The sequence below is a fragment of the Bos indicus genome, chromosome 11 (assembly GCF_029378745.1).
Source record: "Bos indicus isolate NIAB-ARS_2022 breed Sahiwal x Tharparkar chromosome 11, NIAB-ARS_B.indTharparkar_mat_pri_1.0, whole genome shotgun sequence".
NCBI classification, from domain to species: Eukaryota; Metazoa; Chordata; class Mammalia; order Artiodactyla; family Bovidae; genus Bos; species Bos indicus.
This window is the reverse complement of record NC_091770.1, coordinates 5,484,391-5,507,517: the sequence shown is the minus strand read 5'-3', so window position 1 is coordinate 5,507,517 and position 23,127 is coordinate 5,484,391. Positions and strand designations below refer to the sequence as shown.

The 23,127-nt window shown below is 42.7% G+C and overlaps 1 protein-coding gene across 1 annotated transcript; it reads right to left on the bottom strand.

Moving 5' to 3' along the window:
* Positions 1–10,255: 10,255 nt before the first annotated feature.
* NMS (neuromedin S) lies at positions 10,256–21,644 on the bottom strand. Its single transcript, XM_019969828.2, has 10 exons — positions 21,440–21,644; positions 18,976–19,031; positions 18,627–18,665; positions 16,660–16,683; positions 16,509–16,562; positions 14,477–14,551; positions 13,026–13,061; positions 12,390–12,431; positions 11,270–11,319; positions 10,256–10,412 (listed from the first exon to the last, which is right to left on the bottom strand). Exons 1-9 carry the CDS (start codon positions 21,573–21,575, stop codon positions 11,281–11,283), a joined length of 501 nt encoding a protein of 166 aa, XP_019825387.1. The 5' UTR covers positions 21,576–21,644; the 3' UTR covers positions 10,256–10,412; positions 11,270–11,280.
* Between the last annotated feature and the right edge of the window lie 1,483 nt (positions 21,645–23,127).

Sequence of the window (23,127 nt, the reverse complement as noted above, 5' to 3'; positions counted from 1 at the left end):
TGGTTCTGTCACTGAAATTATCCATGAAATCTGTTATTGGCTCACATTTATATAAGAAAAGAGGCAAGGTTTGTCTGAGTTTTTTATGTTGGGGGGGGGATCTAGAATCCACTTTATAATAATGAACACAGGCTCCTTTGTCATGTCAAATGCTTTTTGAAGCCTCACAAATGCATTCAAGTCCATTATTGAGCCCTGAGAAATGAGTGACTTAAAATATCAAGATGAGTCATGGTAGGATGGAGGAAAAGAAGGTAGAGATTCAGAAATCATTATTGTAAGTCAGTCTCAAAATATGGTTCAGATTTTCCCATATTTAACTCCTCCTCCCCAGCACTGATCCCTTATTAACTGACCCCTCTGGATTCCCAAGGCTTCCCTGGTGACTCAGCTGTAAATAATCCACCTGCTAGTTCAGGAGACACAGAGTTGATCCCTGGTCCAGGAAGATCTCCTGGAGAAGGAAATGGCAACCCACTGCAGTATTCTTGCCTGGGAAGTCCCATGGACAGAGGAGCCTGGCGGGCTACAGTCCATGGGGTCACAAAGAGTTGGATGCAACCGAGCGGCTGACACTTTCACTTTCACTTTCTGGACTCCCAGGGACTCACAGTCCTTGGGGATGAATAAGCAGCGCTGTGTCCTGACTGCTCCCTGGGCAGCGGTCATGCTGGTGGCAGGGGGGTAGTCCTGTTTCTACTGTTTAGGGATTGGTGCTTCAAGCGCAGAGAAGGCCAGAGGGAAGTAAGCACCTCCTGTTCTAAAAAGCTTGTCAATTGGGCTCAGACCCCTCCCTTTGACTTTCTAAGATGTAGGTGATCTGTCTTTGGGCTTCACGGGTGGCGCAGTGGTAAAGAATCTGCCTGCCAATGCAGGAAGTGCAAGAGATACCAGTTCTATCCGAGGGTCAGAAAGATCCCCAGAAGGAGGGCATGACAACCCAGTATTCTTACCTGAGAAATCCTGTGGGCAGAGGAGCCTGGCAGGCTACAGTCCGTGGGGTCGCAAAAGAGCTGGACACCACTGAGCACACACACACAGAAATACCTACATTTGCATTTTATTAACTAGGTAGCTGTCTGCTGATGACAAGCAGTTTGCCCCCATGCCACCCTGAGTAGGGAATTGGAGCAGCCTGCCTTGCCATCATTTGGTTGCCAAGGAAACATGTTTTTCCAGAAGTCTAGAAATAGCCAAGCACGGGCCCTTGTTCTTGATGCTTTCAGAGATGGCTGGGTGTCCGGTGAAGGATCTCTGGCACTTGAGAGGCACTGAGGCTTCTGCCGAGGTGAAAGATTGGCTCCCAGGGAACGCTGCTCACCACAGACCTCTGAGGAGCTCACTGCGGGGGGTGGGGGGGCTTTCCTGAAGAGACCTAGACCAGGCCATTGGGGCAAGAAAAGCAGCAGACACCAAAAAAATTGTTTGCCCTCTATCCTCCACTGTCATTGCCAAACCCAACACAGAAGGGGTGAGGTGCTGTTAGGGAGGAAGGGTAACAGCCTGGCAGTGGGCTCCCTGCCTCGCTTCCCAGTGTACCTCCTCACTCCTGCACTGGGCGCAGGAAGGGATTATGGGCTGCACTGTATCCCCCGCCATATTCATATGTTGAGTCATAATCCCCAGTACCTCAGAACGTGACAGTACTTGAGGGTGTAATTAAGAGCACACACGCACATGTATATGTGTGCTTGTGTGCTCAGTTGTGTCCAGCTCTTTTCAACCTCATGCACTGTAGCCCACCAGGCTCTCTGTCCATGGGATTCTCCAGGCAAGAATACTGGAGTGGGTTGCCATTTCCTCCTCCAGGGGATCTTCCTGACTCAGGGATCAGACCAATGTCTCCTGGTTTGTTTATCATTGGCAGGTAGATTCTTTATCATTGTGCTACCTGGGAAGCCCAATCCTATATGACAAGCATCCTTATAAGAAGACGGTATTTGGATAACCAACAAAGTGAAAGTGAAAGTGAAGTTGCTCGGTCGTGTCCAAATCTTTGTGATCCTGTGGACTGTAGCCCACCGGGCTCCTCTGTCCATGGGATTTTCCAGGCAAGAATACTGGAGTGGGTTGCCATTTCCTTCTCCAGGGGATCTTCCTGACCCAGGGATTGAACCCAGGTCTCCCGCATTGTAGGTGGACGCTTTACCATCTGAGCCACCAGGGAAAACCAACGAGGACCTACTATACAGCATATAGAACTTTTTGCTCAGTGTTATGTGGCAGCCTGGATGGAGGGGACTTTGGAGGAGAATAGATACATGTATGTGGATGGATGAGTCCCTTTACTGTCCACATAAAGCTATCACAACATTATTAATAGGCTATGAAAAAGAAAAAGGTGAAAATGTTAATCCCTCAGTCATGTCCAACTCTTTGTGATCCCGTGGGCGGTAGCCCACCAGGTTCCTCTGTCCATGAGATTTCCCAGGCAAGAATACTGGAGTGGGTTGCCGTTTATTATTCTAAGGGGATCTTCCTGAACCAGGATCGAACCCATGTCTTCTGTATCACAGGCGGATTCTTTACCATCTGAGCCACCAAGGAAGCCCTGTTATGTTTCTTCCCAACCCAGGGATCGAACCTGGGTCCCCTACACTGCAGGCAGACCCTTTACCATCAGAGCCACCAGGGACTTTGTTATGTTTCTAAATCTACTTAATAAGCCCAAGCTGTGTTCATTCTTTTCCTGATGCTTGAACGTAAAGTAACCAGGAATGCCCTTTCAAGGGATATTTAGCTTACACCCCTGGACTCCTTTTCTCTTCCCCTTGATATACTGAAACTCTAACTTTACCATAAAAATTTAAATGGTGGAACTTTTATTTACACTAATTAATATTACTTAAGATTTTTTATTATGAAATGTAGAGTTTGATAATGTAATGGTTACCTAGTTTTTAACTCATCCACTTCTCTTTAATGAGTCCAGTTGAATGTCTCCTGCTTCAGGTACTTGAAGAGTCTCTATAGTTGGAGGAGTTGTGTTTTTCTTCCTTTTCCTTTGTAAAAGAAAAAGTGAGCTTGATAAAATTCTTAATTCTGGCACTAAATGTATCTCCTTGAATCCTCTTTATGTGTCTCCTTACTAGAGGCGGCTCTTCCCACATTCTGAAATTCAGTCTGAGAATATTTTTTTCTTTTCTTTTAGTGAAGGGGTGTATGTGTGTGTATACTTAAAAATAACTTTTTTATTGCAGAACAGTTGTAGAGGAATAGTAGAGTTGTGGAGATAGTACAGAGAATAAACATATGGATGTGAATTGGTGAAGCCGCTATGGAAAATAGTATAGCAGTTCCTTAACAAATTAAAAAATAGAGTTGACATATGATCCTGCAATCCCATTCCTGGACATATATCTTAAAAAGATGAAAACACTAATTTGGAAAGATACATACACCCCAGTGTTCATAGCAGAACTGTTTATGATAGCCAGAACACTGAAGCAACCTAAACCTTCATTGACAAAGATATGGATAAAGAAGACATGTCACATATACACAATGGACTATGCTACTCAGTCATAAAGAGAATGAAATGATGCCTGATGTGGACCTGGTACTTATCCTTTACATGATCACTTGTCCGTTCATTTGCACAAACGTTTTTGGAGAGTCTACTTTAAGCTAAGGGCTGTGTTAGGCCTCAGAACTTAAAAATGAATGAGGCATGGCTCCTGCCATCAGGAAGCTTATGCTGACATGGAGAGGGACCCAGGGGGCAGCCGAGGAGAAGAGAGGAAGAGCTCTGTGGATGAGGAGGTCAAGAACTCTAGGCCCAGCGTGTCACACAGATATTCACAGGTGCTTTGAGGCAGGAGGACAGGAGACAAGGCAGAGAGAAGGACCCTGGACTAATTGCCACATCCCTCAAGAGAAGCTGGGGGGTGTAGTGTAGATGTGGCTAACAGGACGGAGAAGGGATGAGATGTCTTAGCCAGAAGAAATGAGCTGCCAAGATGTGTGGCCTCTCTGGGGAGGACGGAGGACGATTGACCTGGACTATCAAGGTTGTGAAGACAACCCCTTATCCAAGGTGTCCCAGAATCCCTGGTGCTCTGGACACTGAGCAGCCTCCCAGCCTCCACTCCCACCACTTCCCAGGTCATCAGGGAAGAGAAAGGAAGAGAGGTACAGCATCCAGGGAAGAGATGATGGATAAAGAGGGGTATTAGCCCGATTCAGAGAGTCCAGAGAGGGGTGCGCTGGAGGAGAGGGAGGCAGTGGAAGGCAGCTAGACCGGCAGGCTTCAGGGCAGTAAGCACCTGTTGCTTCATCAGTGGATGCCAAGGCAGCTGGCAGTGTGTGCTTTCTTCCCCACAGACACCCCTCACTCTTCTTTGCCTGTTTCAGGTCAAGGTGAGTTTTCCCCGGGAGGGTGACAAACGATAGCTCCTCCCTGGACCATGCCTCCAAGTGTGTGGACATATGGTCTACCAGCTGGCTGTCCTGCACCCTAGCATCTCCGCAGCTGTTGTGAAGGGAAGCCTCTTCCCCTGGGCTCTGCTTTATCACAGTCACCCTCCAAGTTCTGTTTCACTGATGTCTGGAAGACAAAGACTAAGGGTATAAATAAAATAACTCCTACCGCCTCTCCTTCATGGTTTCTATTGATTGTGGCTTAAACTCTTGAGACAAATTGATGGTTTTAATATTAAACTGAAATGCCAAGAGTCAGCAAAGAGATTAGAGAATTGAGCAAAAAAATAACCCTTTCCCAAAGTGGAATTTTTCCAGCGTCTTTGGATGTGGTTTATTTGGGCCAGGAAAATGTTTCTTTCAGGTATTGAGACACACAAGATGAATAACTTTATAAAAATTAAGAAAGCCAGAGAGTCTAAACATGTTGAATTGGAAAAGCATCTGAATCTCCTATCTCCTGGGAGAGTTGGGGGAGGGTCCCTGCTTAGCCTCTCCTAATTAATCCATATCGCTTTTTGGTCTCAAATCAGGTATGGCCCTGGCCATGGCGAACTCTTTTTTTTTTCTTTTTTTAATTGACTTATTTGGCTGCACCAGGTCTTAGTTGCAGCATGTGGGATCTAGTTCCCTGACCAGGGATCAAACCCGGGCCCCCTGCATTGGGAATGGGGAGTGTTAGCCACTGGACCACCAGGGAAGTCCCAGAGGTGAACTCCCGATTCACCTTGTGCTCGCACCGGGAACACCATCCTCACCTGAGTCAAGGGCTGAGGCGGCAGGGTTGCAGGTTTGCAGCTTCATGTGCGACTCGACCTTACACCCGCATTTCATCTCCTATTTTTTCATTTCAGTCTAACTTTAATAAAGATGTATCAGTCTTTTAACAAACATTCACAGACATTGACTGTCCCAGTACTAGAGGAAAACATAATAATGACAAGATATTCTAGATGGAGGGACTCTGGACAGAAGACGTGATCTGATCATAAACGGAGCCATCAGTGTATGGAAGGCCTGAATAAGGTCTAGTGGGAAATGTCTTATTAACTAGATCATGTCTTGATATTGCATTATGACCTGATGATTTTAATCCCTTCAAATTTGTATTAAAGCATGTGTTCTTCAGCCATGTCCAACTCTTTTCGACTTTGTGAACTGTAGCCCACCAGGCTCCTTTGTCCATGAGATTTTCCCATAAAGAATACGGGAGTGGGTTGCCACGGCCTCTCCCAGGGGCCGTCCAGACCCAGGGATCAAACCTGCATCTCTTATGACTCCTGCATTGGCACACGGGTGCTTTACCACTAGCACTGCCTGGGAAGCCCTTAAAGTATGGTTTTTAAATTTCAGAAATAAATCCTACTCAGGATGGCTGTGCTGGGTCTTCGTGGCTTTGTGCAGGCTTTCTCTGGTTGCAGAGAGGGAAGGCTATTCTTCCTTGTGGTGCAGGGGCTCTCACTGTGGTGGCTTCTCTTGTGGAGCACAGGCTCTAGAGTGTGTGGGCTTCAGTAGCTGTGGCACACGGGCTTAGCTGCCCCAGGGATTAAACCCATGTCCTCCGCATTAGCATGCAGATTCTCATCCATTGTGTCACTGGGGAAGTCCTACTCAGGACATTTTTAAGGCAGTTTAGACACTCTTCTTATTACACCTGAAAATTACTTAGTTGTCCAGTTTAGAAAAAGAAATGGAAAAAAAGCAAATGGCTGTCTGAGGAAGCCTTACAAATAGCTGTGAAAAGAAGAGAAGAGCAAAGCAAAGGAGAAAAGGAAAGATATACCCATTTGAATGCAGAGTTCCAAAGAATAGCAAGGAGACATAAGAAAGCCTTCCTCAGCAATCAATGCAAAGAAATAGAGGAAAACAATAGGATGGGAAAGACTAGAGATCTCTTCAAGAAAATTAGAGATACCAAGGGAACATTTATGCAAAGATGGGCTCGATAAAGGACAGAAGTGGTATGGACCTAACAGAAGCAGTAGATATTAAGAAGAGGTGGCAAGAATACACAGAAGAACTGTACAAAAAAGATCTTCACGACCCAGATAATCACGATGGTGTGATCACTCACCTAAAGCCAGATATCCTGGAATGTGAAGTCAACTGGGCCTTAGAAAGCATCACTACGAACAAAACTAGTGGAGGTGATGGAATTCCAGTTGAGCTATTTCAAATCCAAAAAGATGATGCTGTGAAAATGCTGCACTCCATATGCCAGCAAATTTGGAAAACTCAGCAGTGGCCAAAGGACTGGAAAAGGTCAGTTTTCATTCCAATCCCAAAGAAAGGCAATGCCAAAGAATGCTACCACACAATTGCACTCATTTCACACGCTAGTTAAAGTGAAGCTTAAAATTCTCCAAGCCAGGCTTCAGCAATACGTGAACTGTGAACTTCCAGATGTTCAATCTGGATTTAGAAAAGGCAGAGGAACCAGAGATCACATTGGCAACATCTGTTGGATCATGGAAAAAGCAAGAGAGTTCCAGAAAAACATCTATTTCTGCTTTATTGACTATGCCAAAGCCTTTGACTATGTGGATCACAATACACTGTGGAAAATTCTGAGAGAGATGGGAATACCAGACCACCTGACCTGCCTCTTGAGAAACCTGTATGCAGGTCAGGAAGCAACAGTTAGAACTGGACATGGAACAACGACTGGTTCCAAATGAAAAGGAGTTCGTCAAGGCTGTATATTGTCACCCTGCTTATTTAACTTATATGCAGAGGACATCATGAGAACCGCTGGGCTGGAAGAAGCACAAGCTGGAATCAAGATTGCCGGGAGAAATATCGATAACCTCAGATACACAGGTGACACCACCCTTATGGCAGAAAGTGAAGAGGAACGAAAAAGCCTCTTGATGAAAGTGAAGGAGAAGAGTGAAAAGGTTGGCTTAAAACTCAACGTTCAGAAAACTAAGATCATGGCATCTGGTCCCATCACTTCATGGCAAATAGATGGGGAAGCAGTGGAAACAGCGTCAGACTTTATTTTTGGAGGCTCCAAAATCACTGCAGATAGTGACTGCAGCCATGAAATTAAAAGACGCTTACTCCTTGGAAGGAAAGTTATGACCAACCTAGATAGCATATTCAAAAGCAGAGACATTACTTTGCCAACAAAGTCCATCTAGTCAAGGCTATGGTGTTTCCAGTAGTCATGTGTGAAAGTGAGAGTTGGACTATGAAGAAAGCTGAGCACTGAAGAATTGATGCTTTTGAACTGTGGTGTTGGAGAAGACTCTTGAGAGTCCCTTGGACTGCAAGGAGATCCAACCAGTCCATCCTAAGTGAGATCAGTCCTTTGTTCATTGGAAGAACTGATGTTGAAGCTGAAACTCCAATACTTTGGCCACCTGATGCGAAGAGCTGACTCATTTGAAAAGACCCTGATGCTGGGAAAGATTGAGGGCAAGAGGAGAAGGGGACGACAGAGGATGAGATGGTTGGATGGCATCACCAACTTTTGGACATGGGTTTGGATGCACTCTGGGAGTTGGTGATGGATAGGGAGGTCTGGTGTGCTGCGGTTCATGGGGTCACATGGAGTCGGACATGACTGAGTGACTGAACTGAACTGAACTGAACTAAACTTATTTAGTTCATTTACTGTTGGTCTTTCATCTTTTATCATTGAGTTGAAAGTTGTTTTCTTTCTTTCTACTTTAACCATATTCTCTTAAAGGTCCAAAGTTTCAAACAAAAGGCCCGATGTAAACAATACCATGTGTGGTTGTGTAACTCTTACTGTGAGGACACAATGCCTTTAAAATATCAAGTGAGGAATATCATCTGTCTTGACCCGCCCAACGGCTAATTCCATGTCTCTGGGAAGTGGCTTGTGATGGTAAAGAGCTGTAGGTATTGGAGTCGTTTCAACCTGGGTTTGAATTCTGACTCTGCCATTTAGTGACACAGCTCAACATCTCGTGGAAGTAGACTTGCTCAACTCATCCTGCGTGGCAGGGTCTACAGACAGGTCTTAAAATATTCTTTAGGAGAAAATAAGATTGAGACTTATTGCAAAAGCTTATGAAAGTGAAAATAACCTTTATTATAAAATAAAAAAACTAAAAACTGAATCCTAGAAGTGTGATGGCAAAATGACATTTTAAAAGGAGGACTCTTACATATGATGAGAAGCTTGAGAGACTTCAAAGACAGAAGGTTGAGTGCAGTTTATGTTCACGACGTGTATCACTGGGGCCCCTCAAATGTCATTTACAGAGGAGGTGCCTGAGAAGGTAAAGGCCAGATGCTCACTGCTTCTTGAAGAGTCTAGAGTTGCTTTGTGGGATTTTACGAGTTTTTTTGGTTTGTTTTTTCATTTTATTGACATATCATTGTGGTATTAATTTCTGCTGTACAGCAGAATGATTCAGTTATACACATATATACTTCTTTTCATATTCTTTTCCATTATGGTTTATCACAGGATATTGAATATAATTCTCTGTGCTATACAATAGGTCCTTGTGGTTTATCTGGAGAAGGCAATGGCACCCCACTCCAGTCCTCTTGCCTGGAAAATCCCATGGGCGGAGGAGCCTGGTAGGCTGCAGTCCATGGGGTCGGGAAGAGTCGAACATGACTGAGCGACTTCGCTTTCCCTTTTCACTTTCACGCACTGGAGAAGGCCATTCTATATAGAATAGTTTGCATTTGCTAACCCCAAACTCCCAGCCTGTTCCTCTCCCACGCCTTGGCAGTCACAAATCTTTCTCTATGTCTGTGAGTCTGTTTCTGTTTCATAGACAAGTTCATTTGTGGCATAGTTTAGATCTCACACATAAGTGATAGCATATGGTTCTTATCTTTCTCTTTCTGACTTATTTCGCTTAGTGTAATAATTTCTAGGTCTATCTATGTTGCTGCAAGTGGCATTATTTCATTGTTATTTTTATGGCTGAGTAATATTCCTTTGTGTATGTACACAACATCCTCTTCATCCATTCATCTCTCAGTGGATATTTAGATTGTCTCCATGTCTTGGCTGTTGTAAATAGGGCTGCCATGAGCATAGAGGTGCACGTATCTTTTCAGATTATAGTTTTGTCTGGATATATGCCATATGATCACAAAGAGTTGGACACGACTGAGTGACTGAACAAGAACAAATGCCCAGAAGTGGGATTATTGGATCATATTGGAGTGAGTATGTGTTAACTTGATGCTGTAACTTTGAGCCCCTGGTCAGCAATATAGGAGCAGCTGTCATTAGGGCAAGTCCCTTTGGAACCATTTGTATAACAAAACTCATCTCCAAAGTGTAACTAGAGCCAACACCCCTTGAGTGCTCACTGGGTACCACCACTCTAAGCCCCTTATATGGACTATCTACTCAGTCATCACAAAAATGATGTGAAGATGCTCTTATTACCAGCCCTGTTTTATCATGAAAGTGACCAACCCACAGTCCTCCAACTAAAAGGTGGAGTCAGGATCTGAAGCCAGCCAGACACTCCCAAGCCTGTGCTCTCAACTCTCAATAATAACAAGGTCGTCAAGACATACTAAAATAATACCAAATCCAGCACATTTTAAACATATGTATCTTAAGGCTTTCCTGGTGGCTCAGACAGTAAAGAATCTGTCTGCAATGCAGGAGACCCAAGTTCGATTCCTGGGTCAGGAAGAATTCCCCTGGAGAAGGTAATGGCAACTCACTCCAGCATTCTTGCCTGAAAAATCCCATGGGCAGAGGAGCCTGGTTGGCTACAGTTCATGGGGTCACAAAGAGTTGGACACGACTGAGCAACTAACACACATACACTTTAAAAATATATCCAATCCCTCCCCCAACACTTTCCAATAAGAAATGAAAATGTCAGGTCAATGCTACTTTATTTTCTACATAATTGAATATTCTAGTGAATAGAGAGAGCAAGAGAATCATCTTTAAATAGTATTCACAGAAAGAAATTTGACGTTTGTTCAAAACAATTGCTCGATTGCCTGATCCAGACTCCTTTTGCCATTGAATTCTAAAAAGAAAAAGGAAAAATGTACAGGTCAGATGGAATCATTATCGGAATGGAGATGAAGCAGAGGGTCATGTTATTACACAACATATTTAAAAATGCCTCACTTGACATGGCATAAAGGCCCATAATCAGGACTCATGAGATATGCTATTGTTGTAACTGATCAGGCCATTAGGTCTGCGTGAGGGGGATGGCCTCAGGGACCAGCTCCCTCTGTACAGCTGGGGTAGTGTGCTCCCCAGCATCTGGACAGAGCTCTCAGACACTCTGGCCTGCCAGAGCCTCAGCCACTGCTGGCTGGTCCAGGTTGTGCTCCAGCTGGGAGGCTGGGGCGCCCCTGAAGGACAGCAGCCTCATGTTCCTGGAACCACATCATTGTAAGAGACAGAGAAGGTCCAGAGTTGCCTTCATTCAGACTCCCCCAACACCATCACAGGCCAGAAGCCGAGAAATCCCCGGAGATTTCACCTCGGGGTCTCTGAGCATAACTGAATGGAGGGAATAGTCTGGCCTGGCTATAGTCAGAAATGCTGCCGCTGTAGAAAACTCCTCCCCACTGAGCATCCCAGATAGGTGGATTTGCCTCATCACAAGGGCCCAGTGAGAAGTCACAAAAGCTTCTGCCTCCTCACAGTGGCTGCTGGAGACAGCGCACCTGCAAAGACTGCCTTATTTGGGACAATGCCAGGCTGCAGTGGGGTCTCTGTGATGCTGAGAGCATGAAAGGGAGGGAGCAGAGGTCCTTAGGGGTTCCACATGGTCCTCACTTTTTGAAACTATCACCCCTCTGGCTGCCTGTCACTCCCCCATGTCTGACATAAAACATTTATTTGGAGAAGAGTTGCAGAGAGGCTGACCTTGGACAATCCTACCAGGTGTCAAAGTCAAGGTTTCTTCCATTCCTTGGCTGGAAAACAAACAAACAAACAAAAAGGAGCCACTTATAGTGCTGAGACCACACTGCCTGGAATCTGATTCTTGGTTCCACACTCTTTCTCTACTACCCTAAGTTTCTGTTCTCCTAACTGGGATGTTAGCAGCTTCCTTGGGTGCTCAGCTTGGTAGTGGGTCTGTGGGTCCTCTGGACAGTGCTCCGGGAGCCCTGCTGCTCCTACAGCCCTGACACTGTCCCCCACCCCACCACTCCATCCCTCAGCCTCTGTTTATACGGCAGGACCATCCCCAAACCATTCATCATGAGATTTCTCACTCTAAAGACACCATGGACACCCAGACCAACTGTTTCTGCAAGCACTTTCCAGACAACAACCACCAACAGGGCATGCAGGTTTAAAAGGTGTACTTGGGGTGTTGGGGAGGTGGGAAGAATTTCTGTGGTTAAGTAAGTTTGGAAATGTATGATTGAGCCACATTAAAGAGCTTGTTTCCCGAGGACATGGAAGTGTGCTCTGTAAACTCTGGGGTGTCAGGTGCAGTGGTTTTGACCATATTTGATCTTTGCAGAGCATCTCTTAGCACCAGCGACCACAGAATGAAGATGGAGGAACATACGCTTAGTCTGACTCACACGTTTTTCTGATGCAAACACTGAAGATCTAAGGGGTGAAACAGCTAGTAAGTGGTACACCAAGAACTAAAAGACCATATGTGACTTTTGCAAGAGGCTTCAAGTCCCATTGGGAGAAGGACCAGTAGACTCCTATTCCTGGGAGAGGGCCAAGTTTTCTGGACCTTCACGCTAGGGAAAATGGACTCCAGCTATGGTTGGTCCCCGCATCTGTCCATCAACGTAGCTCCTGCCTCCCACCCCTGAGCTCCTTCCGGAGCCCTCCTGTGCTCAGCCTGTGTCCCGCTGGAGCTTTGCCTTTCCAAGTGGTGACTCACGCCCTAAGGGTGAGAAAGTTCCCTCAGTGACTCACCAGGGGCCCCTGGCCGGGCTCATTCAGTAATAACTCCATAATGGGGGAGGTAGAACAGAATCAGGGTGAAAAAAAGAAAAGAAGAAACACGCTTTACCCTGAAAAGGAAAAATGGTCTTCCCAAGGTGGCAGTGTAATCCTGCAAGACAAAAACACAAACTGTTACCCAGTCAGGCTGTGCCAAAGGTCTTTCAAAGATGTCTATGGCAGTAGTTTCAAAGTGTGGTCCCCAGATACAAAACATCAACGACACCCGGGAACTTGTTAGAAATGCAAAACCTCAGGTGCCCACTGATTCTCTGGGGTTGGGGCCCAGCCATTTGAATTTTAACAAGGTCCCAGGTTCTTATGGTTCATGGTCAACTTGAAGAAGCACAGGTATTGATACATGGGGTTCATGACACCTGCAGGATCCCTCCCCAGATTTGCACAACTGGCCTGTGGGCCCCTGAGCCAGAACACAAATCTCCAGGAGCAGATGGCCCCACGTGACTCATCTGTAAGAACTGACATAAAATGGTACCATCCAGGGGCATGGCTCCTTGGTTCCTTTCTGCTCCAGGACAAGCCCAGGGAAACCCCAAGTTAGATGCTCAGCCTCAGAGAATTCCAGAGCATAGTGTGAGGCCAGTTCTTTGCAGGAGTGGTCCAAAGAGCCTGCAAGCATTCCCCCATCTCTAGGAGATGCAGATCTTTCTTTTTGGGGGTGGCATTCGCGGTAAGGTTTACCTACCTTTTTGGTAAAATCTGCTGCAGTGGCCCTGGAATCCTGTAAAGGAAAGAGGACCGGGTTCATTTAATAGGAAACTCACCCCCTGCTCCCTGGCTTGCAGTGGTGCTGTGACCTGGCCCCTCCCTGGTTCCATTCTAAGATAACCAGAAGTCAGATGCAAAAAAAGTCATTCAAGGAGACAGCTAGCCTTGGAGACAATTACAATTTCATATTCTGGAAGGTGAGGATGTTTTCTTGATTGAGTTGCCTTAAGGTCTAGGACAATGTTAAACTTGCTTGTTCTTCCCAACAGCTTTCACTTGAAATTGACTCCTGGCTTAGGCATATTTTTCAAGGATAAATGATTTCAGTTTTTTCAGCTCATCTTTGCCAGTAAATCTGGCCCGTAGTGGAGGCTGACTCAAGCTGGAAGCCTGCTGTCAGCATCTGAGCAGGTGGAATGTGATGGCCTATGCTCGGGGTGACCAACTGGCTTCTCAGGAAGTGAGCAATTTTCTGGGGTCTTGGCATTTTCAGAGCTAAACCTAGGCATGTTCTGGGCCAACTGCAATGAGTTGGTCATCTTACTTGGACTCACATCGTCCAAAAATTGTGTTTCTTTGTTTTGGTGTCATGCAACAAAACCCTAATGGACCTTTTTCAACAGGTTCAGCTATTACTGAAACTGCAATGCAATGCTAAGACGCTTCAGTCATGTCTGACTCTTTGCGACCCTATGGACTATAGCCCACCAGATTCCTCTGTCCATGGGATTCTCCAGGGAAAAATACTGGAGTGGGTTGCCATTCCCTTCTCCAGGGAATCTTCCCGACCCAGGGATCAAACCCATGTCTCTTGCGTCTTCTGCATTGGCAGGTGGCTTCTTTACCACTAGTGCCACCTGGGAAGCCCATTACTGAAACCAGTCATAGCTAAACTTTAAAAAATTTTAATCAAAATGATTCATTTTTAAAATTTAATTTTTATTTAATATTAGTACATAGCTGATTTACAACATTGTGTTAGTATTAGAGTTTTGTTTTTTTTTTTTTTAAGAAACAAAGCTCTGATGTTGCACCTAAGACCCAGAGCAGCCAAATATAAATAATTAAAAATATTAAAAAAGAAACAAATCTCTGAGATAAGAATAAAGGAGCAGGTGGGACAATGAGAAGCAGTGTGTATGACCAGGGCAGGTGTCTATGTAATGAGGAAGAATAAGAAGGGGCAGAGAAAGTGAAAAAAATGGCACAAAAAACTAAAATGGAAAAGGATGAAGAGCACCGATGAGGAGAAGATGGTCAGGAAGCTGGACCACAGCCCCTCCCCCACCCCAGCCCTGCAGCCACGGTGTGAAGCTTGTACAAGGAGGAAATGCCAGCGAGCACCACCCAAGGCGACAAAAGGCATTCATCACAGCGAAGTGAACTTTTAGCGGTATTAACAGTATGGTGGAAGGAAAAAGTACATACGCGCCGCCAAAACGTCTTCATCCTTCGATCAGCAAGCTTGGCTGCCAGACGCATTAGAGGGTGCACGGGAGGGAACTGGCAAAGAGGCGGTGAGGGTCAGATGGTGCCAGGACGGAGCCCAGGGCTATGCGCAATCCTGTCTGCTCACCCTCTTACAAATGGGTTTAATTTTCAGAGTAAAATCCGTTTCCAAGCCTAAGCCTGAAGTTTTATGATATCAATAAAGAATCGCTTGCCTGACTCACACATTTCATTCCAACACATCACTTAAAAACATTCCCTTAGGGGAAATAAGACTTGTATCTGTGTTAACCTCAAGCATTTGTCCTAGAGTGGAACACTTCATCTCACAGAAGCATCTCTGTGAAGATGCTCTCTGCTCTCCGGGTGTGCTCCCCTCCTCTAGGGGACAAGGCTAAAAGGTGCCATTCATCACCACCACCCAATGCATCTTATTTCCCTGAACGTCTCTTCTGTGACTGCCCAGCACACACTCAGACATACACACCCTACCTTATCTAGTCCTGTGAATTCTCCCCAGGTATTTTGGCTCAAAGTAAAACTTAATTTTTATTTCTCTGGTGGCACAGTGGTAAAGAATCCACCTGTCAATGCAGGAGACGTGGGTTTGACCCCTGGGTTGGGAAGATCCCCTGAAGAAGAAAATGGCAACCCATTCCAGTACTCTTGCCTGGGAAGTCCCGTGGACAGAGGAGCCTACAGACCATGGGGTCGCAAAAGAGAAGAGTCAGACATGATGTAGTGACTGAACAACAAGAACAAAAGTTAACTTGCATCATAGGCATGGAATGTATCTTTTCCCTCCCGTTTTTATTTCTTAAAGATTTTTTGATGTGAACCATTTTTAAAGTCCTTATTGAATTTGTTACAATATTGCTCCTGTCTTATGCTTTGGTTTTTTGGCTGTGAGGCATGTAGGATCTTAGCTCCCCATCCAGGGATTGAACATGCACCCCCTGCATTGGAAGGCAAAGTCTTAACCACTGGACTGCAGGGAAGCCCCCTTCCACTACTGACATTGCTCCACGTGCAGTGCCCATGACCTGTCTTGACGATATCCCCTCTTTACCTGATCCCCATGACTGAATCTATACTACTCTTGAGTCTTTGCTTCTAAGGAAAAAAACATTTTGCTTGGTATTTGTATGTTTGTTTGTGTGCTTGTTTTTAAGGATCTTCCTGAAGACTTGGAAAGTCTTGATTAAATAAGCAACTTTCTAATAGTATAATTTCAATCACTGTGACTGCATTGAAATTCTAGTAAAAACTCTATTCTATGATCTTCCCAGTATTCTCCAAATCATACCCTGTAGAAATTCAACAATCTCTCCCTGAGGATAATTCAAATTTATAATAAGAAAACTAGAGGTGGTGCTTTTAATTCCCACAGCACATATTACACTGTGGCAGTGACAAAAGACATCCATGGATTACTGTTGGGAATATGGCACTTTACACTTAACAAAGTAGTTTTCCAAAATTTAGAAACAAAAGGTAATAATGAGCAATGTAAACAGAGTTCAGTCTTTACCAGGCTCTTCTTGTCCCTGTGTTTAACTGCATAATAAAAAGTGATTTCTCGCTAATTTTTCCTTCTCTGTAATGTGTTCTCTAGCTTTTCAGATCTGTCGACCTCCCTGGCCCCTTCCTCACAGAGAGAGAGAAATGATCCTTGTAGTCCTCGGAAAAAAGCACCAAGAGTGTAAGTCCCCTGCTTTTCTATTTATCTGCATATATTAAAGATTTTTTTGATGTGAACCATTTTTTAAAGTCTTTATTGAATTTGTTACAGTATTGCTTCTGTTTTGTGTTTTGTGTTTTTTAGCCCCAAGGCACGTGGGATCATAGTTCCCTGACCAGGGATCGAACCTGCACCCCCTACATTGATAGGCGATGTCTTAACCACAAGACCACCAGGGAAGTCCCTATTTGCCTATATTAAATGAGAAGGGACAAAGGCAGGCAGAGGAAAGTGACTTTTACAGAAAGATGATTATGATAAAATACTGACCCCTGTTTTAACTGGATGCGCCGGCTCCTGAGTTCTGGAGTAGTGAAATAAAAACTAAATAAGAGGGGAAAAAAGATTGATTTTAATTCTAAGTGTCACTTGCCAAAAGTGTAGTAATTGCATACTTTGTTGCTGGGCTGGTAGTACTCACCCTTTTGTATATGTCTTGATTATCCTGAAAAGAGAATAGTGAGGATGTCACACAGAATTTTACTAGGGCAGGTTTCCAGTAGAAATTACAGCAGATACCTTCTTGACTTACCTGAATATTACGAAATACATTGGCAGTCTAAAAGGAAATCATTTTACCACCTTAATAAGGCTGTAGTTGATGTGGAATCTTGCAAAAAGGAAATTTGCCAGCAATAACATTACCTTAAAACTTAATCTTATTTTACCCTCTCGATCTTCGGAGAAAACACTCTATAATTCGTTGAAGCAATACCCTAATCAATTCCCAGATGGCCATCTGACTAAGAGGTGGGATAAAATAATGGTTGCAACTTTTAATTTGCTCCTGGGCATATGCTAGAATTCAGTGTTTTGAGGGTTGGTTCATATAGCCCAATTTCCCCTGCTAAAATCTCTCTACATGAATCTTGACTGTTTTTTTGTTTTTTTTGTTTTCAGAAAACCCAGCTTTTAATTTGTAAATCCTTGTTAGAGCATCACTTTGTTCTGTCTGCATGAATGACAGCCCAGGAAAAGCTGTACTGGCAGCATATCCTACTCGAAGATGTACTGTGAATGATCCTGCAAATATCTGGTTACTATTGGTCTCATCTCATTTATAATACTGACTGATCTCATCTCATTTATAAACATTGTTGAATCAGCTCAAACTTCAATCAAGACAGAAATGAAAGCTGTCAGAAACACTTTGATTTTGTTGCTGTGCGTAGATCTTCCTACAAACTTTGTGGAGAGTTTCTTCAGTAACCAATACTTACATAATTCTCTCTTTCTGTCTGTGCTATGCATGTACACATACACACATGCATATGGACACACACACACAAACGAACCTAAACTATGAACAGCAGAGGCTCAATGCACATTAACTCTCTACTTCCTTACCATCACCATTTCTAAATCAGCCAGAAGTATTTACTACTTTTACAACTCCTGGTCTCTTTGTGAGCATCTGTTCAAGAAGTGTGTGTGTGTTGCGTATGTGTGGTGTATGTGTGTGTGTGTGTGTGTGTGTGTGTGTGTGTGTGTGCATGTTCTGGACACATATCAGGTAAACAATATTTTTGTTACCATGTTTATCAACTTTATACCATTACTTTCCAAGTCAAAAAAAAATGTGAAGATGATTTTCTAGGTGATGAACGCCAACCCTCAAGATCATATGCACTTTCCTTGCTTTATTTTTTTCTTTTTAGAGAAAAAAATGTTTTTTAAAATTTTAGTTATCTATCTTGTAGACTGTTTCCCCAACTAGAATATAAGTTCCATGAAAGAAGTAATTCTGTCCATTTGGATCAGTACTGTAACCCCGCATAGTATGCAATTATATGTGTATATGTGATTATGTGGGCTTCCCAGGCAGCTCAGCTGGTGAAGAATCCACTTGCAATGCAGGAGACCCTGGTTCAATTCCTGGGTCGGGAAGATCCCCGGGAGAAGGGATAGGCTACCCACTCCAGTATTCTTCAGCTTCCTTGGTGGCTCAGATGGTAAAAAATCTACCTGCAATGTGGGAGACCTGGGTTTGATTCCTGGGTTGGAATGATCCCCTGGAGGAGGGGATGGCAACCCACTCCAGTATTCTTGCCTAGAGAATCCCATGGACAGAGGAGCCTGGCGGGCTACAGTCCATGGGGTCACAAAGTAGGACATGACTGAGCGACTAAGCACAGCTCAGCATGTGATTATGTATATGATATGTATATACGACTATGATAATTGTAAGAATGCAGATGAACTACCAATATTTTATGGTCATTTCTATTTAGGAGATTCACTTGTTATTTCCTAAAACCGTATTTTTATACACACAATGCATACACACAGAATTCTGTAGGTTACAAAAGAGTGCTTATTTACAGATATTGATTACAGCATAAACGGGTGCACTGTAAGAATTATCTTACGTACATCAATTTTTTTTACCTTAGGTTGTCTAGAAAGACTTGCCCAATATGCCATCTGCTAAAAAAATGAGGAAAACAAATCAAAGATAAGTACAAATTCCTTAATCAATAGAATTAAAATTAAATTCTAAAATTGTTTCCTTTATGAACCTTGCATTATCTTCTCCCACAGCGGCCATGAATTTCAACACAGCTCCCAAGATAATTTAAATGAGGCCATGAAAATGACAACAATGTGTTTCTGCTGTAGCCAAGAATCTGATCTGAAAATAGTTTGATCTGAAAATAATTTTAAGTGAACATTGTCCACATGATATTTTCAAGGTTAAGACTAAATAAAAATCTCACATTACTGAACAATGATGTACCTCAAACTTCACAATATCCAGGCCATCTGAAGCATCAGCTAAAGGTCGAGGAAATCCTATTGTGAGAAATCATAAAAACCTCCATTAGGACAGAAGAGGTAGTAGCACCAACTTTTCAATCTTTACCATGAAAAACATACAGTGATTCTATTAATATGGTGTTGTTAAAAGGACTGACAAAGAAAACACACTTCTACCTACCACTAGCAAATCTCAGGCTTGTGCCAAAATTAACTTAAAATTGCATGGTTTTTCATATTTACCAAGAGTTAGCAAGTCAGGAAAGAAGAGAAAAAGCACCTAGGTGATAGCTCAATTTGTATTTACATGGAATGTGTAGGGACAGGATATCAAGAATTGGTGTAAATAAGAGGAGAAATACGTCTATATACAGCCGATTCACTTTGCTGTACAGCAGAAACTAACACAACACTGTAAATCAGCTATACTCCAATAAAAATGAATTTTAAAAGCAACCTCCTCAAAACTTTGTATTTACCACTACAATACACTTCTACTTCATTTTTTATCTTTCTCCTAATTATATTAATAAAATGCAGTCATTGTGCAACAGAGTTGGTCCTGAAACTTTAAAGAAATATGGCCATTTGTCTCTCTGCCTCATCAGACACTTCAGGGGTAGGATTATGGGGAAAGTTGCTACTGGCATGTACCTGAACCCTCTGCCTGTCGATTTTTATCTGACCTAAATGAAGTCTACATCTCATTTGCATACAACACAACACTTGAAAAAATAGTTAATACTACAACTGAAAGAATCAGCTGCAGGATAGATCAAAACTAACAAGATGAAATTAAATGGGATAAATATGAGATGCCCAATTCAAATTTTTAAAATCTGAAACAGGAAATATCTGGCTGAAAAGTAATATTTTATTTTTTAATATTCAGTGATATTCTGCTCTCTGCCATCTCGCTATAAGCCAAGAAAATAATACTATATGCAAATAACACTGTCCCAACCTTGAAAGGTAATAGTCCTACCTGAAATGATAGGATATGTGGTGAGCTGATGGAACTGAGTGTAGGTTTCCTTCACCAAGAGAAAAATTATGAAGCGTGTGTTAACTGCCTCCAACTATTTTGAGAACTGTCATAAGAAATATTAGTCTTATTCTGTATATCCCCAAAGGGCAGAACTAAGGCTAATGGTTAGAAAGTACATGTGATCATATTGCAGCTTGATGTAAAAAAGTTTTTGATGACTGAAGGTATTAAAAAATGCAAAGTAATTCAAAACAATCCCCTAAGGATTTATTAAGAGTTTCTGTGTTAACAATACGATGATAAAGATCATAAGGACCCCATCCTCAGGGAACAGAAAATTAAATTTTAAAAAGAGGGAGGTGGATATAAATATGTAAGCAGGTAAATAAAAGGTAATAAGACATTGTAATATTAATAAGATGCTTTTGGAAACCAGGGGAGGCAGATACTGGCTGACTTGGTCTGGTAGTGAGCTGAGTGTCACTGAAAGTAATCAAATAAGGAAACCATAGAGGTGATCCCTGCTCTTTTGAGAGGCTAAACTAGATAAATTCCATGGTTCCTTGCAACACCCAAGCTTTGTGATTACACCGCAGAACACGGAAAAACAAATATGCTATTTGAAGTGTATTTTCTGGTCAAATATATTTTCACAGATATTCTACTCCTTAAACCAAAATTCTAATGGAAAAATCTAAAATTTTGAAATAACTATGTTTCCAACAGGAGCTTCCACTACTTCCTGTATCATATAGCGAGTTACCTGGAGATGGGTAAGAAATTTTGACTACGAACCCCATGCCTAACCCTTGTTCCCTACAAACGCACTGATTCTCAGTTGTTGATGCGACTGCCCGAGTCCCGTCAGCACCTCGGACAGCGCCCAAGCCTTGGAAGACAGGAGCTTCTTGGGACACTGCCCCCACCCCACTTCCCCACCACCACCCCTCCCAACATCCTTGTCCAATCCAGAGGAAAGACTATGAAAAGATTCCTTTTTCCTGTGTTCACTTCTACACTGCCCCTCTCCAACGGTCCCTCAATCTTCAGTCTTTGGGACTGTAAGCTCAGAATTATTACCATCTCTGCTCTCATGTCTTCAGAGTTCTAAGACCACATATAGAACTCTGAAGTTCTATATATGGTCACATATTACCACATATGACTAACATGTTGGAGTTGCCCCCTGACTCATATTCCTCACAGTTTCAGTGGCACATCCTGGGGCCAGCCCCAGGGCAAGAGCTGTTTAAAGGCAGTTCCACATGGGAAAGTAACCTCCTAAAAGGCTGTGACATCTAGCTTTGTCCCTCCTCTCTGATGGAAGCCATTTCTAGAGGGTGGGTGAGGAAATCAAGCTAGACTCCTTCCAGAAGTGCCTTGAAGGATCAAGGTCTGTCCCAGTCTTCCTTAGAGCTCAGACCAGCTGGGGTTTCCTGGAAGGGGGTCCCCTTACCTGAGGAAGGAATTTGTAGCAGGCAGAAGCAATAGATGGCCAAGATGGATGGGAACTGGGCAAGATATTTCATCTTCAAAGTCCAGATTCTTTTTGCTGGCCACAGATGTGTTCTGCTGGGACAGGAGCTGAGCATTTCCTGAAATTCCACTGGCACAGACAACCCTTCACCTTGTGTCTGACCAGCCGGGTGGAGAAGGTACCTTTATTTGCAATGCCTTGGGACGCATGGGCTGAGCACAAATCAGCTTTGCGCAGGAGGAATGGCTTTCTCATAAATGTCATGCTGGGCCTTTATTTGTAGAATAATATCTTCCTGGTGTATTGTAGGCATTGTAGAGTCATCTTTTCAAACCAGCAATAAAAATAAAAAGTGGAGAGTCATAATTGCTATTCTATGGTGGTTTGAGAAACATTTCTGACTCAAAAAAAAAAAAAGGCTTTTTCTCTTTTTTTAAAATCAAAGCACTGGGCATAAATCTATAAACTCTTGAAGGATGAAGTCTTATTTTGTAAGAAGCTGTTTATTTTCCACCACTAACAAAGGATGTTTTATAATCTTTGGTGCATCTGTGAACAAAATTTGTAGTCCTGGATATAACCTTACAAGTAACTCAGAAGTTCAATTAGGGTTTTTCAAAAATTAAGTATGGTTGGAAATTAGACTTCTTAAGGTTTCTCCAGATTCATTTCTATGAACAAGTAAAGTATTTCAAATTAAATCAGTATTAAAGAAATTATGACAGTGTTTAATAATAATAGCAAAATTACTTCATCTATTGAGATTTCATTTAGAATATCATATAGGTTATTTTATGCAGTCTTGCAGGAAACCCATTAGGAATGTGTTTCTTTCCTAATTTTATGAATGGAGAAATTGAGGCTGGGAAAGAGTAAGGAACTTGCCAAGATCACTAAGCCATCAAGGATGCAAACCAGGGATTTGGACTCAAGGTACATGTCACTAAAAGTGTGGGATTTTAGTCGATGTGTTATTTTTTTTCTAAAAAGAGCCTCCTTGAGATTGGATATGAGATAGAAGAAGAATGAAATCAGCGAGCTTGCAAAAAGTGTAACATACGTGGCAGATACGAAATAGCTTTAGGATTTTTTTCACCATGCATATCTTTAATTTTTGCTTTGAAGGATTAGAAGAGTATGTTTTGGTGGAAGCTGCTCAGCATGAACTATTTATTTATGACTTAAAATGTGATATTTTGTCAAAAAATTTCCAATTCATAACAAAGTAGAATTATAAACTATAGCCATAATATTTTGCCTCCTTTTTTGATCCAATAAGAAATATAGATTTCTATTTATTACAGTATTTACCACTTTGGTTCAAGGAGAATAACCAAGGTCTTTAAACACCACAGAGAGAAGATGTCTTTTGTATTAAAATACAGTTGAACAGCAAGTCTACTGAATGAAAGAAAAAAAATGAATGATTGCTTTTTGAACATAAACCTCTTATCTGTATCATATTGAATACAATAGCTTATGGACATTATAGACACAAAACACACACATAATAGCAAAGATTTGTGTTCTATAAATTCTATAAAAGAAAGTTCTATAAAGCATCAGTCAACAATTACTTTTCAAACATCTGGTCTGTGTCTACCAGTCAACTGGGTACTCTATGCACAAACATACATTTTTCAAATAAACCTATAGGATAACTGACT

Coding starts and splice junctions, on each gene's coding strand:
- NMS (XM_019969828.2), bottom strand. CDS start 21,575: ATGCTCAGCTCCTGTCCCAGCAGAACACATCTGTGGCCAGCAAAAAGA. Junction 16,563..16,659: donor ATCAAGACATATACAAAAGG/GTGAGTACTACC, acceptor CCTCTTATTTAG/TTTTTATTTCACTACTCCAG. Junction 12,432..13,025: donor CAGCAGATTTTACCAAAAAG/GTAGGTAAACCT, acceptor TTTGTCTTGCAG/GATTACACTGCCACCTTGGG.